The sequence below is a fragment of the Malurus melanocephalus genome, unplaced genomic scaffold, assembly GCF_030028575.1.
Source record: "Malurus melanocephalus ecotype Western Australia unplaced genomic scaffold, MMel_1.1 scaffold_29, whole genome shotgun sequence".
NCBI classification, from domain to species: domain Eukaryota; kingdom Metazoa; phylum Chordata; class Aves; order Passeriformes; family Maluridae; genus Malurus; species Malurus melanocephalus.
Window position 1 is genome coordinate 916,143 of NW_026623261.1, and position 16,777 is coordinate 932,919.

The following is a 16,777-nucleotide window of genomic DNA, read 5'->3' on the forward strand; positions in this document are numbered from 1 at the left end:
ACAGGACCGTCAGTATTTTTTTGTTTGAAATTAACATGGCATCCTAACAAAGTGGCAACATTCCACTGTAACTGAATCACCAGTGATTTCATCTAAGTGTATGATCTCTCTTCGCATTAGTCAGAAATTGTGTAGGATGTGCAAATGCAGCATTGGTAGCACCGCATGCAGAGACAGCTGAATTTCAAAGCGTGTCTTGTTACCCTGTGTCTTGAGAAGGGTTGTTAGTGTGATGCTACGTTGTATTTTAAGTTCTTTAGTGCTGTGCGTTGCAGAAACCTGATACATCAAATCCATCGTGAAATATTGSAACAGCTCGAACCTTGCATCTCTCAGGGCTCATGTCTAGAAATGCTGTTCCTTTCCAGTTGACTGAGTTCAGGCGAGTGAGGTGATCTTTGCATTTTTGACATTTTAGATGCCAAGCTCTGAGCCACTGATGGGAAGGCCCTCCTTCCCTTTGTGTATCAAGTGGAGATGAGCAGAAAATGTGATTGTAATGTTCCTGCTTTAAGATACTTTTGAATTTGGTCTGAGAAAATTTATTCTGTTTTCTGTGGTTTTGATAAATATACATGATGAAAATAAAGATGTGGGAATCCAAAGTTATAAATGTGGTTTGTATATGCTGCATGAAACTGTGCACATAATTAAAAAGATACAATATTTCTTCTTTGAAAGCAAACTTCACTGTGCTTTTTTTTTTCTTTTCTAGATGAATACTGTAATTTAGATTTGACTAAAAAATATAGTTATCAAACACCTTTACCTCCAGGTAGTCTTTTCCATCAGAGAAACAGGTAAAATATCACTGGATCTTTCCTGATAGAAATTCTTGCTTTAGTCTAAAAGGCCTATCTGTTGTTGAAAATGTTTGCTTGAACAGAATCCCAATAGCTCTAGTTTCTTTTTTGGGAAGGAAAGACTCATGTAACATTTCAGGTTTCCAGCATGAGTAATTTTTCTGTKAGCATTATTTTGGCRTTCACTCAYTTGTATATTGAGGCTTTGGCAGYCTGTRAAGAATAGCTAAAACTTGCTTCATRGGTAAGACCCAAGTGCTATGGCAAGATGAGAGCTACTCTGAAAATGATTGATAACTGGGGTGCCTGGGACCAATGGTGCCAAGGTAATGCAAATTGGAATTGGAAGAAAAGAGTGTTAGTAAGATATTGGTCCTTAGCAGAGGAGGAAAATAGAGTGGTAGCCCATGGATTGCTGTTGTATATCTGCAGGTAGTAAGGAGGATCCAGGCTCCGCATCTTGAAYGATGAGGTTTCAGTCCTGCTTGATGGCTCTGGATGATTCATGCTGTTTTCAGAATTTATACTGCACACTTCAGGGGAATTAGAGCTCCCCAGTGTCTGCTTTATTCWCTTGGTTCTGTGTGTTCTTAAATTGTGGTCTGAGCACTGTGTGTGTCCAATAAGCYTCTGAAAACCATGCAGCTCCTTGCCAGTGTGCGCACAGGGGCTGTTAAACAGGTCCAAGGCAGCACCCTTGGATCGGGCAGTCCTTGTTTCTGTCTGTGTAATTGTAAAGTGCTTGTCTCTCCTACCTGGGAAGGACCTTTTAATTTTCTTTTCCTGCTGTTTTGTGGAACTACTCAGCTCACTTGGATGCTTAGGCACAAGTTGGCATGAGGGAACGGGGTGTGGCTCATGCAGCTTTTACATCGCATCACAGCTTGCGAAGGCACCACCCAATGTGTGCGTGCAGCACCCATGGCCTGGCATGGCAGTGATGAAGGGCTGTCTGAGCCCTCTGGCCAGCCCCATCCCATCTCCACCAAGCCTTCCTGCACGATGCTGTCCACCCCCAGCACCATGGTGCAGATGGATCCTTGGGGCGCAGGAAGCCTCTGTGAGCATTGCATGTGACCCTAAACAAGCATCATTCTGGAAAATGGGGCAGATTCACTTTGTGGTTTGGCCAAATAATTTTCTTTCCTGTCAGTTTATTGAAAAATGACTGGGAAGAGGAAAACAAAATAAAAATGCTTATTTTACGTCTTTTAATACTGCTCGTGGTGTTTTAATCAGTCATGCTTATTTTGGGCTCTTATTTCTTGCCTCGTGATCTGCTGTCTAATTCAATTTTTCATTCCTGCTGCAGAAAATGTCTTTCTGCAATTTCCAATATCCAGCTTCATTTATCCCTTTTAGAAGAAATGTAGCTTTTTATAGCATGCTTTTTTCTCTCCAGCTTCTGTGAAGCCATGGGTGAGAAAGTGTCAAGCCTGAGGTAAAAAATTAGATTTAAAGCCCCTAATCGAGGTCTGCTGTGTGAGCTTCCATCTGTACCTGACTCCTGGGAGATTTTGGTCCAGAATCAAAGTCTCTGTGGATGGCAGCTGGTATGACAGCAGATATCACCTGCAGGAGTCTTTGTGGGGGCCTTACCTACCTTGTCTTGATTGAAACTGCCCTACTCTTGCAGGGTATTGCTGCCAGCTCCTTTCCTCATGTTTCTTTCCTCCTATAATCCCTCTCTCAAACTAATGAGCTTTCTGACCCTCTTTTAGCCCCTCTCCTTTGATCAGGGATGTGTTTGAGAAATAAACCCTTTTTCACTTCTCTGGTTGTTCTTACACAGTCATGTCTAGGGCAGTTTTACTCTGGGTCTTGCCAGGGGACTCTCCCAGAGGGTCTTCTCTGCTTTATTGAGCTCCTCTGTGCTGCTGACAGGCCTTTTCTTGGTTTTTGTGAGACAGTGTTTGCTACTGCTGAGATGCTCCTTTTTGGGAGACATGCAGTTCTGTGTCTGCCTATTACAATTTAATTCCTGTTATCCAAGGGCCTTTTTCTAATAATAATATTTTTTGTGCTTCTTTCCCTGGAATGGCTTCCTTTAGAATTGGCAATCCTTCAGCCTCTTTGAGTTGATTTTGTTCATTTTGGAGGCTTCTCTTCCATTGAATATCCCAGTATTTGGGCAATGGGAGGTTGTTATTCACACCTAAAGCTCCTGTTTATTCCTGGAGACCACATTCCTCCTAAAATGCCTCATGTCTGTTTAGGAATTTCTGCGCTGGTGTCACAGTGTTCCAACTCTTCTTCTAATTMTTCTCATGGCTACATATTCCATTTCTTAGATTCAGGACTCCATTTTTCAAAATTTGAGCACCAACCAAATGTTTTGTGCTTCTAGATGAAAGAATGACTTTGTCATTCTTTCTTCTGCACTTCATTTGACTCTGGGTGATGTGAGAAAGTGTGATAGAGTCACGTTATGAATTGCTATTTTAAGGCTTTCTTTGAAGAACGCAATTCTCATTGTTTAGGTCCCTTTTCTCCCCTCTGGGAAGYGCCCTCAGGTTTCCCAGCCAACTGAGAAGAATGCTAACACTTGTTTAAGAAAATACTTCTGTAATTAGGAGTCTATTTGCTTGATCTGATTTTTGCCCTGATCCTTAGAGTTCCATAAAATGCATTAGAAAATCTGACTGGAGGRCAGCAAAGGTAGGGGGTAAAGGCATTGACTGCTAGGGAGACATGAGATATTTTTCTGGGCTACTTTATGTAAAACTTGATCTTAGCTTTTGTGGTGAGTGGGGGGAAAATGGATGCACTAAGAGAGTTACAAAATAATCCAGTAACTATAAATAAAAGTCCATCTAGTCTGTAAAGCAATTTGAGAAGAGCTGTGAGAAAAGCGAGCTTTTGTGTTGATGAAATTTCTTAGGATGGCATCAAGCCTACTCCTTTGACACTGTGATTTAGAATGTGCCTAGAACACTCTGTGCTTGGGAGGCTTGGGAGGGTTTATTTTGTTTTGTTTCTTGGGTAYAATTTTAATTTATTTAAACCTCAAATAAATAAGGTATTTTGTTTTGTGATTTTAATTGGTGGAGTGTTTTTAAATCACTGAGAAGATTTGAGMGGGGTGACTTTCTGGTGGGCTTGTTAAAATAGTAGCTGAACCAACTTCTTTCCATTGCTTTCTTATATAAAAGGTTATGGATTAAAGCTGACAAACAGAAATATTAATGTGCACAGTCTTCTTTTAGCCTTTTGGGGCTGCAGAGCAGCTTCGAGCAACTGTATCTAAGATAAGCACAAGGCAGTTCCCCCAAACTATCTTTAAACCATTTTGTCTTCATGTTTATGCTCTTTAGTAGTTACCATTTAGTCATCTGCCAAGTAAGTATCTGTGACTAAAGGATTTTCAGAAAGAGCAAACATTTGGGGGGTTTGGTGTCATGATGGCTGTCTGCATAGAACATCACCACAAGCATGTAGCACAAATCCTTACTTTTACCAGTTTTACAGTATTTTCACTTTGGAAGTCTCAGTGCTGGCGCAGGTCTGAAGTAACAATTGCTGCAGTATCTAATTGCACTATTATTTCTCTGCGTWGGGCTGAAACATGAGAAGCTCTCAGTGAGAAAGAAGATATGGGAGAGTTGCACAGGGAATTATTACTAGCAAGCTGGTTTGGGAAAGCATGTAACAGTTATGGCTTGCCAATATTCACTGCATTGCTCCAGTTCAAGAATTTACTAAATAGAATTAGCAATTATTTGTTGATTAAATGTTTAATCCAGGTCTTTTTGGTCCTTTAAAATCTATCCAATTAATCAAGTGACATTGAAAGACACATGAAATTATGACTAACTCTTCTCAGGATGAATCCACTTGTTAACATTTTCAGAGAACTAGGGTGGGTTTTTTTTGTGATAGAGCCTGTAGTAAGCTGACTTTGAGAAAATCTTTAGCCATTTTGTCTAGATAATCCCTTTACAGAATATCTAGGTAATTATTTGATGGTGTAGTGATAAAGAGACTGTACTGGATGGCAGAGAGGGATTAATTAGTCCCAGCTTGCTTTTTGGAGGAGACTGTCTTATTCTTAAGGGTCTAATTCTAAAAACATCTGTCATGGAAATTGAAGTAAGGAGTGGAAGCTGCTAATCAGCAACTTTGCTGACTGGCTAAATTATTTTAGWATAGTACTGCATATTTCTTCTGCAGAATATTCTTCCCACAGTACCTTGCTGCTTCAAAATTCATTTTTATTGCAAAAATGACTGGTTAACACATTTGTTGTTTTAAGATGAGTTTTCTGTAATAGCTGTGGAAGGCTTGTGTGTTGAAATATTGAACAAGGCTTACACAAGACRAGTTGTCACTACTAGAACACAACGTTGTCATGTAATTAACTTATTAGTGTTTAGGTTTCCAGGTCAGGTCTCTGCAGGCACAAACTGCAGCCATACCTTTACTCATTTGAGGCTTTCTGTGGCTTTAGGAAAATATCAAGGCAGTAGTAAATATTCAGGTTGTTTTCAAGGTTGTATTCAGGAATTTTGTTAAACATTCTGGAGAAGGTAGGGATTATTTTGCAGCAATTGCCAAGGRGCACTCATGTACAATGCCTCAAGAATTTGTATCCTATTGCAAAGGAAATTCTGCAGTATCTTACKTGTGCTTTAATATCTGTCTTTCCATGGTGAGTACAATAGGTATAAGGCATACTRAATGGGAAGGTGCATGCTATCTGATGTATCTTTCTAACTCTGAGATTTGGAATGCAGATACCTGGGGTGAATTGAGTACTAGGTACAAGTTAAACCGTCCAGATCCACATGCCATGCTAAAGAAAATGGGGAGAAGGCAGTGAGCCTGGAGGATTCCAAACCCCCTGGCATGTGCCTTGTGAACTGTTCAAAGTRGTGTGAAGTTCTGCAATGCTTGACTGCTTTAGTGATCGTCCTTGCCCAAACCTCAGGCTAACAGCATTTGCAGTCCCAATTAATTGCTCCTTATGGTTCAGCTTTCAGAGCTGCCACTTTCCTGTGGCATGATTCCTTAGTATCCCTGCCTGAGCTAAGGAACTGGAGCTACAGAATTATCTGGGTGCATTTGTAGCTAAGGTGACATTTCTCTCTTATGGAATTGCTTTCACATCCAACTACCCACTTTTGCCTTATCTGAAGAGTTACTGCATTTCAGCCATTCATTTTAAAGCTGCCTTTTTTATTCTATTTAAAAAGCTTAGAATGCAGCCTAGGAAAGGTTACTTGATTTATSTAGTGCAGTGAACCAACCTGAAATAAAGTACTTCTGTTTAATCCAAAATCAAGGCTTTTGCTGTTCAGATAAAGGAACACATTATTTTTTTTTCCTCTGATGCTGCAAATTCAACAATCACAACTCTCTCTATTGYTTTAATGTATTGTAACAGTTTAGTTGACTAAAAACATCCCATCACTGCATGTGTTTGGCTGCGCTTYGTGTTTAAGAGCAGCACTTTATTTTTGGTGGGTTTTGTGTGCCTCAAGAGGAATCAGATCGGATTGCAGACCAGTAGTGATGTAACTCTGCTGCYTGAGTCCCATTCTCTTGCTTCAAGAACCCACTGTCAGTACTGGGATCTGCTGTGTCCCCTGGGATGCTGAGGAAGTGTAAGGAAGATGGAGTGCGATTATGAGGTGCAAWTTGCTTTTGAAGTGATGGGACAGGGATTGTGTTTTTAGTGTTGAGAAGGTGCAGGGAACACAGGGAAGAGGTGGGCAATGGACTGTCCTTGCTCACTTTAGGTCCAGCATGCATTTGAGAGCTGCTGCTGTTGCAAATTGTGCTGGTAGCACTCACCAAGAAAAGTTACAAAATCCCAAACTAGTTACACATGAGCTTTTGTCCACTTGCCAGCAGGATCATCAAATTTTCATGTTTATCTGGCAAAGGAAGTTCAATTTGCTTGATAAACACCATCTGCAGATAATGTCATACCTGACCTCTTAACAAATTCTTGAACTTGCACTCCCCAGCAGTGTGTATTTTAAAAAGCTCTTTTGGCCATGTGTCAGCATAACACTGCTGTTACTTAATTTAAAGAGAGTTAATTAAGCTGATGCCATATTGATGAGTGTATTARAAAGGCACACGTGTTGGGCAAAGTGTATGGCAGCATTGCACATCAACATTGTTCTTCTGTTCTTTGCTGGTTAAAACAAGCATTTGACTCTTGATAACCTTCCTTCTGTTACCATTTTCCTTGTGGTTTCCGTCTTTCTTTAATATCTCTCTTTTCCTGTGCCTGCAGTAGTTCTGTGTGTGGCTTGAGTGGTGTTTTGGGTTTGTATGGCCAGGTTTTGGTAGTGGAGGGGCTGCAAAGGTGACGTCTGTGAGAAGCTGCCAGAAGCTTCCTCTGTGTTGGGTAGAGSCAATGCCACATGGCTCCAAGATGGGTGTGCTGCTGGCAAAGGCTGAGCCAACCAGGAATGATGGTAATGCCTCTGTGATAACAGATTTAAAAAGGAGAGAAAAGTTACTGTGCACTTGTAATTGCAGCCAGAGAAGAGCTGTTCAGTGGAGAAGGAGGGAAGGAGGTGCTGCAGGTGCTGAGATTCCCCTACAGGCCATGGTGAGGCACCTGTGCCCCTGCAGCTCACGGGGATGCAAAGGTCCATCTACAGCCCCTAAAGAAGACCCACACTGGAGCAAGTGGATGCCCAAATGAGGTCTGTGAACCTGTGGGAGGCCTGGSCTGGAGCAGGTTCCTGGCAGGGACCTGTGGACCTGTAGACCTGTGGAGAGATGAGCCCTTTTTGGAGCAAGTTTCGTGGTAGGACTTGTGGACCCACCTGGAGCAGGCTGTTCTTGAAAGACAGCACCCTGTGAAAGAATGAATCACATTGGACAAGTTTGCAGAGAACTGTCTCTGTGTGAGGGACCCCACATGGGAGCAGAGGAAGGAATTCTCCCTGAGCAGTGACAGAGACAGAATGTCATGAACCAACCRTAATCCCCATTCCCCATCTCCCTGCACCACAGTGGGTATGTGGCTCACCACAGACATTGCTTTTCATCTGTCTGGGTGTCCTGCATCTATGCTTTGCAAAATACATAGTTCGACTTGAAGGTTTATGATTATTTTTGTAACCATTGCTCTATAGCATATTAAAATCATAGATGTCTTAATTGCACCCCAAGGCCTTTGACTCTCAGTTTTGGAGAATTTTCCACTGTATGTTGGTTCAATCACCTTGCAGGTGGGTGTCACTGGAATTTATWGAAGAAGGTAGCAGGTTTGTGAGGGAACTTACTGTGACCTAAAGACATAAGCTCTATTTGTTATTTATATTAGTAATGATGGTTTGAGAGCAGGATGCTGAGATATTTGTGGGGGAGATAAAAGTCATCTGCAGTTCTGGCTTTGCTCTCTCGGTACARCCACAGGTGGGAACCAGGTGCTGCAGCACTGCGTGATGCTGGCTGCCTCCCTCCTTGGTGTGCCATTCTCATGCCAACTAAAAGGGGAAGATCGGAAGTCAGGAGCTTTGTCCTTATGTGACACTGGGAGTCAAACAGGGAACAGGAACAAAATCCAGGTTGCTGACATCATATATAATGTTTTAGCCATCCTTTTTTCCTTTAATAGGTTTCAAAAGCATCGTTTTAGGAGCTTTTAAAATGCATAGAATAGAGGGTGATATCTGTCCCTCCCTAGTAAACTTGATTAGTGCCTTTGCCTTGTCAGAATGCTGAATATAACTCAAACCTTGAAGTCCAGGAAATGATGAGGTAAGGGCCAGCACAGATCTTAATATAATCTTACTTCTGCCAAGGAACTGATTATACCCATTGGAACAGCTCAKTAACATTAATATTTATAATTAGCGGGTATGAAAAATTGGGTAAGTATATTTTTGTTTGCATTTTCAGCTTTCATTGTATATTCTCTGGCTTCAGGTGGCTGGGAAATACTTTAGTGAAGGAAAGCATAGCTGTTAGCTCACAGCAAGTGCTGCCTGTGGGGAGCAAATCTACCTTTAGAAGGGTGGGATTTGTAAGGCTGCAGTGTTAAAAACAGACAGGGTTTCTTCTCACGTGCATTGCCAGTGATGTGATGAGWTGCGATGTGACAGTCAATTGTTTGTGGGTACAATGAGATGTCACAGAATGAAGGAATCCTCAGATCAAAGGGGGAGGATTTGTAACATTTAGTGCAGCTGAGAACATTTTAAAATGTACAGCAGGAACATTTGCTGTAGCTCGTTTGCTTTAGATGACTAACACAGAATTGGATGTGGCCCATGGTGGCTGTGCTTTCTTCCTGGGGGGGGTTGTAGTGTTCATAACATGGAAATAAAATGTTCTCAAAGAATGTTTCATTTGCACTTTGCGGCTTATATTACCTTGACCTCTTACTTCCAATTCAAGTTGTGAGGATTTTGCTACCCTTCACATTTCTGAAGGATGTTTCCCTGCTTACTGTAAGGTCTTCTGTCACTTTGTACATTAATTACATTGAATAAATACTTTCTCAGTACTGTCATGCAACAGATTTTCTTTATTAGGGCAGGGAAATCATGTGTGTAGGAGCCTAGCAATATGACCTTCCCCTGGGATACAGGGGACCCAGATTTTAATTCCTTTGACCTGAAAGACAAGAACAGGCATACTGTTCAGATCAGGGTTAATTTTGTATTCATCTACTGTTCTGTCTCAGGCAGGGCCAGTACTAGATAAATAAGGTATAAACAGCTCAGGAATAGTACTTTGGTCTTTCCAGCTTTTTGATGTCTCCCTCTCTGTGTTGAGTAATGCTTGATGTGCTTTTCTTACATAATTTTTTTAATAGGAGATCAGATCTGTCATGTCTCAGAAGGTAGACTCAATTCTTTTTGTACAATAAAAAGGGAAATATGTATGCAAGGCTGCAGGTGGTGGTGTTCAGAGGCTGATCCCAGGGTGGTTTGGCAGCTGCTTCCACCTCTTCAGACATGATCTCAGGTCTCCATTGCTTCCTGGGGCATGGGGACTGAATGTGAGTGATAAATCTAACACAGAGTGTGATGAGTGGTTTCTATAAGAAATGGTATGACTTCAGGAGAGGATTCATAGTTGAAAAGTCTGAAAAACCATAGGTATCTTTCTTAAGCCTGAAGGCACTCCAATACTGCAGTTACACCTTCCACTGACTACTACTTACCTCAGTATCTTCTGTGGAACTTATTCAGAGGAGCATTGTGGGAAGAGGTGAATCCCAGTGATGTTTTGGAAGCTGCAGCCTCGCAGTCTCTCTGTCMGTTATGCTGTCAGTGGTTTATTTTCCTTTCATTGTGTTTGGTTCCATTTTCTCTGAGGGAGGTGAAGACTCTGCAGGGAAACAGAGCCCTTCCCTTATACTAAACATTGTCTGAAACCATCTCAGATTCAATGTGCAAGTTCAGCATGGCCTCCCTGACCTGTGGTGACTGTCCTGTGAGACTGCCTACAGGCTGTCTAGCATCAGATGCCCAGGTGCCTGTGACCCCTTCTTTTTGAGTGCCTCACATCACTCACAACAGTTAGCATTAAACCCTTAATGATGTTTTCATTCTTGCTTTTCCAGTGGGACACTGGGTGTGAGCAAATTGCAGAGCAAGCTGAGCCAGTAAAGAAGTTTTCTAATACTTGCAGAGTCATTCTTTTGGAGAGAAGAGACCTGTGCTCCCTGGGATTTGCTGGGTTTGGGAAGCACTTGATAATTTTAGCTTAAAGCCTTTCCTCCCCTGCACTAYTCTGCTTTCTTCCTTTTGTCACACAACCTTCCTCTGCTATCTCTACAAAAAGGCTTTCATGCAATCTGGCCCGTCAGCTGTTGCTTTTGTGCATTGTGCTGGATCTGGGATAAAGCTTAAGCTCTTCAATTCTGATGCTGTAGAGTGTGGCATGAATGCTGATGGTTCTCTGGTTACRAATAAAGCAACCAAGCAAACTTACAATTAACAATAACTAAGCAGATTTGAGAACAGTGAGTTCCTAGAAGAAGYTGCATTTTTAAAGGTTTTCCTTTTCTTTCCCCTTTCAAAGCTGTTCACCTTGGTATTTTCACCGTGGAAAACTGCATTGTTAGGAAACAGACTTGTTTGTAGACCTGAGTATTACAAGACTTGTCTTCAAAAAGCCAATTAGTGCTTGAAGTAGAAGCTAATCTACTTCACAAGTGTAATTTCCATTTTTTGCCTTACAATCAGCAGCAAGCAACCATGCTGCAGAGTATCACCTTGAGAAAGAGCAAGCACTGGTCTGTTTTCGTACATCTTCTCTATATGTTTCTATTTCTAGAGGGTTTTTCCACTAACCTAASGTGTGTCAGTGTGACCACTGTGCGAAGACGAGAACAGTCTGCTGCAGCAGAGCTCCTCCAGGGAGATAGCTTAATCAGCTCTAGGGTGAGTTCTTAAATAAAGGAGGTGAGAAGCTGTAGAAAAGATGTATAGGAAAGAAATAGATGAAATCTTTGGAAAGAGGAATGTGGCTTATCTTGTAGAGGGGAGCAATTCTATGACACRCTGCAAGCATAAATAGAAAGCAATTCTATGTGCATTGTGAGCCACAAGTTGAGCATCCCTCCCCATTTCCCTCACTGTAATGAGCAGTTAGAAATCAAACTCACATTGATCTTAAAATACTGAACAAAAAAGCCCCACCTGTGTTGTAATCATGAGAATGCTGGCAGAACCTCTCCAGATCAGTACTAAGACCACGATCCATCCTCTTGAGAARTGTTTTGTACATTAGTTTGCTTGTATTTTACCCTCTTGATTTAGGCATGAATTAGCAAGGCAGTGTCACACTGTGAATGAATGTAACATCCTCTGTCTGCTGTTCTGTTTTCAACACTTTTTAGAACAGAGTACAGGTATCGGTATGGGCACTAAGCATCTTTACTTGTAGCAGCCTATGGATATAATTTTGAGAAAGGCCAAAATCTGTAGTTATGGCACCATGTGATGTAAAAATTAAGATTACTCCAGCTTCGGCTGTAATGAGCACTCTGTCAAGTTGTRTCAGCCTTTGGAAGGAGAGGGGAGCAGAAAATAGAAATTAAGGACCATTGAGCTGAAAACGAAAGTGGATGCATGGATTGACCTYGGTGTGTTTGTTGTTCTTTGACAGGTTGATGACACCTGGAAGTGAAATCCGGTTTGTCCACAAGTCCATGGGCCTGGTGCCAGGCTGGGGAGGAGCTGCTCGGCTGGTGCGGATCGTGGGCAGCGGGGCAGCTCTGCAGCTGCTGGGCGGGGCTGCCCGGGTGGACCCCGAGAGAGCGCTGCGCCTGGGCCTCTCCGACCAGACGCTGCCGTCCTCAGATGAAACCAGAGCAYTGGGAGAAGCCCGAGCCTGGCTGAGTCAGTACACGGACGCTCCAGCCACTGTGAGTCGGGCTGTGAAAAACGTGGTGACAGCAGGAAGAGAGCTCCCACTGGAAGCTGCCCTAAGAACAGAGAAGGACATTTTCGGAACTGTATGGGGTGGGCCTGCCAATTTGCAGGCACTGGTTAGAAGACCAAAACATAAATGATGGTTTAGGCATAAGATATGGTCTTGACCTTTTTGCAAAAAAAAAAAAAGCTTTCACTAAAGCAGCCATTAAATGGAATAATTGAAGGACTTGTCCATTTTAAATGGCATTAACTTTCCTGCCATTTAGGTCAGGCAGGCATATTTGGTATGCAACCACAGAGTAATCCCAGACAGATTCTCTACTGCCCTAATCACCCACTGAATGGAGATTAGTGAAATCTATATGTAAAGGTAAATACTGTGTTGAAAATAGAACTATATTTCATTTGGAACGAGGCTGAAGATTATTTAATTTTATGTTAGTTTGTTTTTTTTTATCTGGTATGGAAATTAATTACTTGAAAATTAGGAGGTTAATCTATTTGCAGAACAGATGCACCTAAAGCTGCAAAATATRAGTTCCCCAACATACGACCAGTATCTTTAAGCAGCTTGGAAGAGATGATAATTAGTGAGAAGGTAGTTTTTATTTTTTAATCTCTAGTTAGCTCCTTGTACAAATGCTGAGAAAGTATCCTTGGATGCTTCAATTTTAATGGTGCTTTCACAGGAGAAGCTTTAAGTTAGTGAGAAGCTTCTAGCACTCATTCACTGACACTGATTCAGGTTTTTACATAAATTTTGGTGTCTTCTCACTGCTCAAGGAATCAACTATCTACATATGCATCTGCACATTCTCATACCCAGTACCTGTGCAAAGCTGCTGACCTGGTTCTGTACACAGAATCTAGTTGAAATCTTGGAAGGCCYTGGTGTATCATGCCCCAAAATGGCTTGTCCTTAAATGACTGGGTRATGTGAATACTTCAGCATTCTGGTAAGATGTATGTGGATATGTCTATGTCTTTCTTCGATGCGTTTTTACTGGTAGGGTATATTTGGGCTGACAAGTAGATTTGGAACTCAGTCTCCATGCTAGTGACTATGCAAATTATTGGATAACTCAGTGGGGAAAATTCTCCCTGTAGAAATTAGAAGCTGACACAGAGTGCCTACTTTAAAAAAAAAAAAAAAAAATCAGTGAGAGCAAAACCATAGAGACATATCTGTGACTAAGTTTCTTGTACTGTTGGTTAGGATGTACTTGTTGCTAAATCCAGCAGGGATTGAGATCTGAGCCAAGGACCTAAGTACTCTGTGGGGGCATGTTAAGAAGGAAGCTCTGGGCTGTGTGCCACTGACGTGCATTCTTGCTCTGACCAGGCATAACTAGCTCTAGTTCATGGAACAAGCTCCCTTAAGAAAAGAAGGCAGTATCTTGGATGGAAATCCACGTTACAGTTTCTAGAGTGTGGCAGGATTCCTGAGCTTTAGACAGCAAGGTAACTACATATGTTTGAGGATTTGGGGAAAAATCCATGTTGGGAATCAGGCTTGAATTGCCTGTTAAGATTCTGCAGGTTTCAAACAGATTCTGTGATCTGCTGGGGATGTTTTACTGTATGATTTTCACAGCAWTGAATATAGCCTGAAGCAACCAAGAGAATGGTGAAGGAAGGGATGTGTTTTGAGTTGGTGCCTCAGAGAAGATAAGGAGCTTACCTGCATGCTATTGATCCTGCACCTTTGCTTTAATATCTGAAGCACTAATGGAGGAAAATTTCAGATCTCTCGCCCCAAAAATAAAGTTCAATCTTTACTTTCAGGTTAGAGAASAGATAGGAATGAAAACATGGGGAGAGAGTAGTGTTTTCATTTGTGCCTTTTCCCCCACTGCCCCTTTTTATCCAGTAGCCCAGTTGTTACTTCTATGTGTAGCTGGATTCTTTCCCATGCCCTAAAGAATTTCAAACCCATTATTTCAGAATAGTATAGTTAGGCAGCACTTGACRGGTTTAATAATGAAGCTGTTCTGCTTTTCATGAAGTTTCTCAGGACTCATGAGGGATTCCAGATTCCAGCATCACTGAACTTTCAGGGCACACTCCAGTACCCATCCAGCTTTTTGAAGCAATAGCACATCACGTTGTGAGTGAAAAAAAAAAAAAAAAGTGTTTTAAAGGGCAACTGGTTGTCTTTGCTTTTAGCAAGAATGAATGTGCCATTACTAATACTGTAATTATGTTTTTAAAATTGGTGTGAAAATTGCTTAGAAGCTGAGCAAGACCCTTGAATCTTTTTTTCTTTAGTGTATTCAGCTCCTAAGTGTATTCTGTGTACTGGGTGATAGAAATTTGATAGGGAGGAAATTATAGGACAAAGACAGAATCTGGTTTCTTTCACATTTTGAACCAGATCTGTGCTGGTAGTAAGTGAATGGTATGTACACCTGTGGGGGATCTCTTTCCATTWTGATTTACAGACAATGAGCTTACTTCTCATTTCTGCAGATGTTTCCCCAGCCACCCTCTCTGATTTGTATGAAAGGCCAGTGTTTGCTTCTAAGAAAACAGGACCAATAATTAACTAGTACAGAGCAAGACACATTCAGAACAGTTTCAGAAAGGGTTATGGAAACCCATTTTGTTGGTATCATAAATATAGCATAGGTACAGGATATTCTGAAGATCATTACAGATTTTGATAAAGGATTCTGTGAGTAGTCTAATACCATATTCTCAGATTTCTTTTAAAAGGAAGTAGAATCCTTCACACAAAAACCAACCCAACTAAATTACCATGAGTGCTAAGATGGGAGTTCCAGGCTGAGATGAAATGGAATCCCATTTTAGCCATTTGAAAGCTAAATGCTTTATTTCACAGAATACTTTCTTACCACCTTAAAGCAACAAATACTTTTAACCCGCAGTTGATAAGTGTTTTTATTTTCTTTACAATTATTAAGATGTCAAGTTTCATCTCAAGGCTGTTGTTTTTTTTTTTTTGCTTCTGAAATGGCTTAAAAACAAACAAGCACTAAATGTGCAAAATAAATAAGAAACATCAAAATTGATAGTCCAAGTCTCCTAATTAAATAGCACACCAGCTTTTGTACTTCCTAGGGGCTAGTTTGCTAGCTCTCTCCTCGGTAAACTAAGTTTCCTATTACACTGTGAAATGTCATTTTCCCTTTGTGTACTGGGACAACCTGAGGGTTTAATRGGAGTGTGGGTTCTGTACCAAGCCTGTAAAGGTTGAGTACTGGAGATAACAATATATATATTGCTATATATAGCAATATAGATACTTCTGATAGAAATATATTTACCAAATGGCCAAGCTAGAGAAGCAAGGTGTTCTTGCAGAATGTTWGGTTCACTATCTGATTTATGTTTTAGCCATGACATAGGGTTCCTATAACTGTAGTTATCTGTTCTGGAAATTATGAGATACTGCAGATTTTATAGCATTTAAATTTCCTTTTTCATTTTCCCTTCTGCTCCACTGTGCATTTCTCTASCTATGCTGTACARGTTAAAAGTCTTAGTGCATGGAATTACAGTCAACCACTTAATGCAGTGTGGCTGTGGCTTTGCTAAAATAGACAGAGAACACATTTCCTACTGAAAGTAATGGTTTAAATATAAAATGGGAATTATCAGTTACTACTTTTTCTTAGCTTGATCTAGGGAGTGCATTTSCCACTCTAATGACTGGCTATTAAGCTCTCACCAGCCTTACTTAAATTAATTTTAGTGTTTCACAGCTGCAGTCAGCCAGCAGGAACCAAAGCAGCATCACAGGTGTGGGGCTGAACTCTCTACTTGGGTCAAAAACTCCAAGGTAAATCACTGGTAAAATTATTTGTAGACTGGGCTGAAAATCCTGAAATTAAGTATATATTAAGTCATGTTCCTATATTTTGCTTGTTGCCTTTTTGAACCCGTACTCTCACAAAGTAAAGTGTGTGCACATAGCTGAAGTGTTCTCAGGGAAGGCTTTTGCAGCACAAAGTCAGACTTAGGTTAGAGCCACAGTATACTAACTCAAATCAGAGAACTAAGACAGCTAGTAACTAACAGAAAAAAAAAAACAAAACAAACCATTCCATCCAGTTTCCTTCTAGAAATAAGCTATTGGCTTATTTMCATATGAGACTGGAAGATGATAGTAAAAATCTGTGATCAAGATTTTAGATMTTTTGCTATTTTATAGGAAATATATTCTTATTTCCTATCTATTCCTAGCTGAGAATGAAGGAAATCTTCCTTATTCCACCCTCGTCTCATCTGCACTTTGCTGACCCTGTGATCTCACCTGTAGGCAGAGGAGGGCAAGCACAGCTTTCAGCTTGGTCCAAATCAGACATGTCATCCATTATTACAGTAAGAACATTACAGAAATTTAAATCTACCATTTTTAAAATGGGTCCTTCTAATTCCCTTCAAATGGTTATTAGCCTAAAACAACTTTTGTCTTAAGATCAGTATTTCCTATGCATSAGTACTGTCCCTTTCTAGTCTGGGATACATATACTAAGAATTGGAGTTTAATTAGCTTTATTTTAAAGACTGAGTCCAGCATCAACTTAATGCTGTTTCTCAATCTGAAAAAAATGTAAAACAATTGCCTGAGACAGAAAAGACAAGGTGTACTTC

General features: G+C 40.9%; 1 protein-coding gene across 5 annotated transcripts in view; it reads left to right on the forward strand.

Annotated features, from left to right (window-relative positions):
* ECHDC1 (ethylmalonyl-CoA decarboxylase 1) overlaps positions 1–15,103 on the forward strand; it is a 41,730-nt gene extending 26,627 nt beyond the window's left edge. For all 5 annotated transcript variants that reach the window (XM_057363592.1, XM_057363594.1, XM_057363593.1 and 2 more), the window contains exon 6: positions 11,892–15,103. In XM_057363592.1, the coding sequence (XP_057219575.1) occupies positions 11,892–12,297 (406 nt within the window). In that variant the 3' untranslated portion in view covers positions 12,298–15,103. The remainder of the gene's footprint in view (positions 1–11,891) is intronic.
* Positions 15,104–16,777: the final 1,674 nt, after the last annotated feature.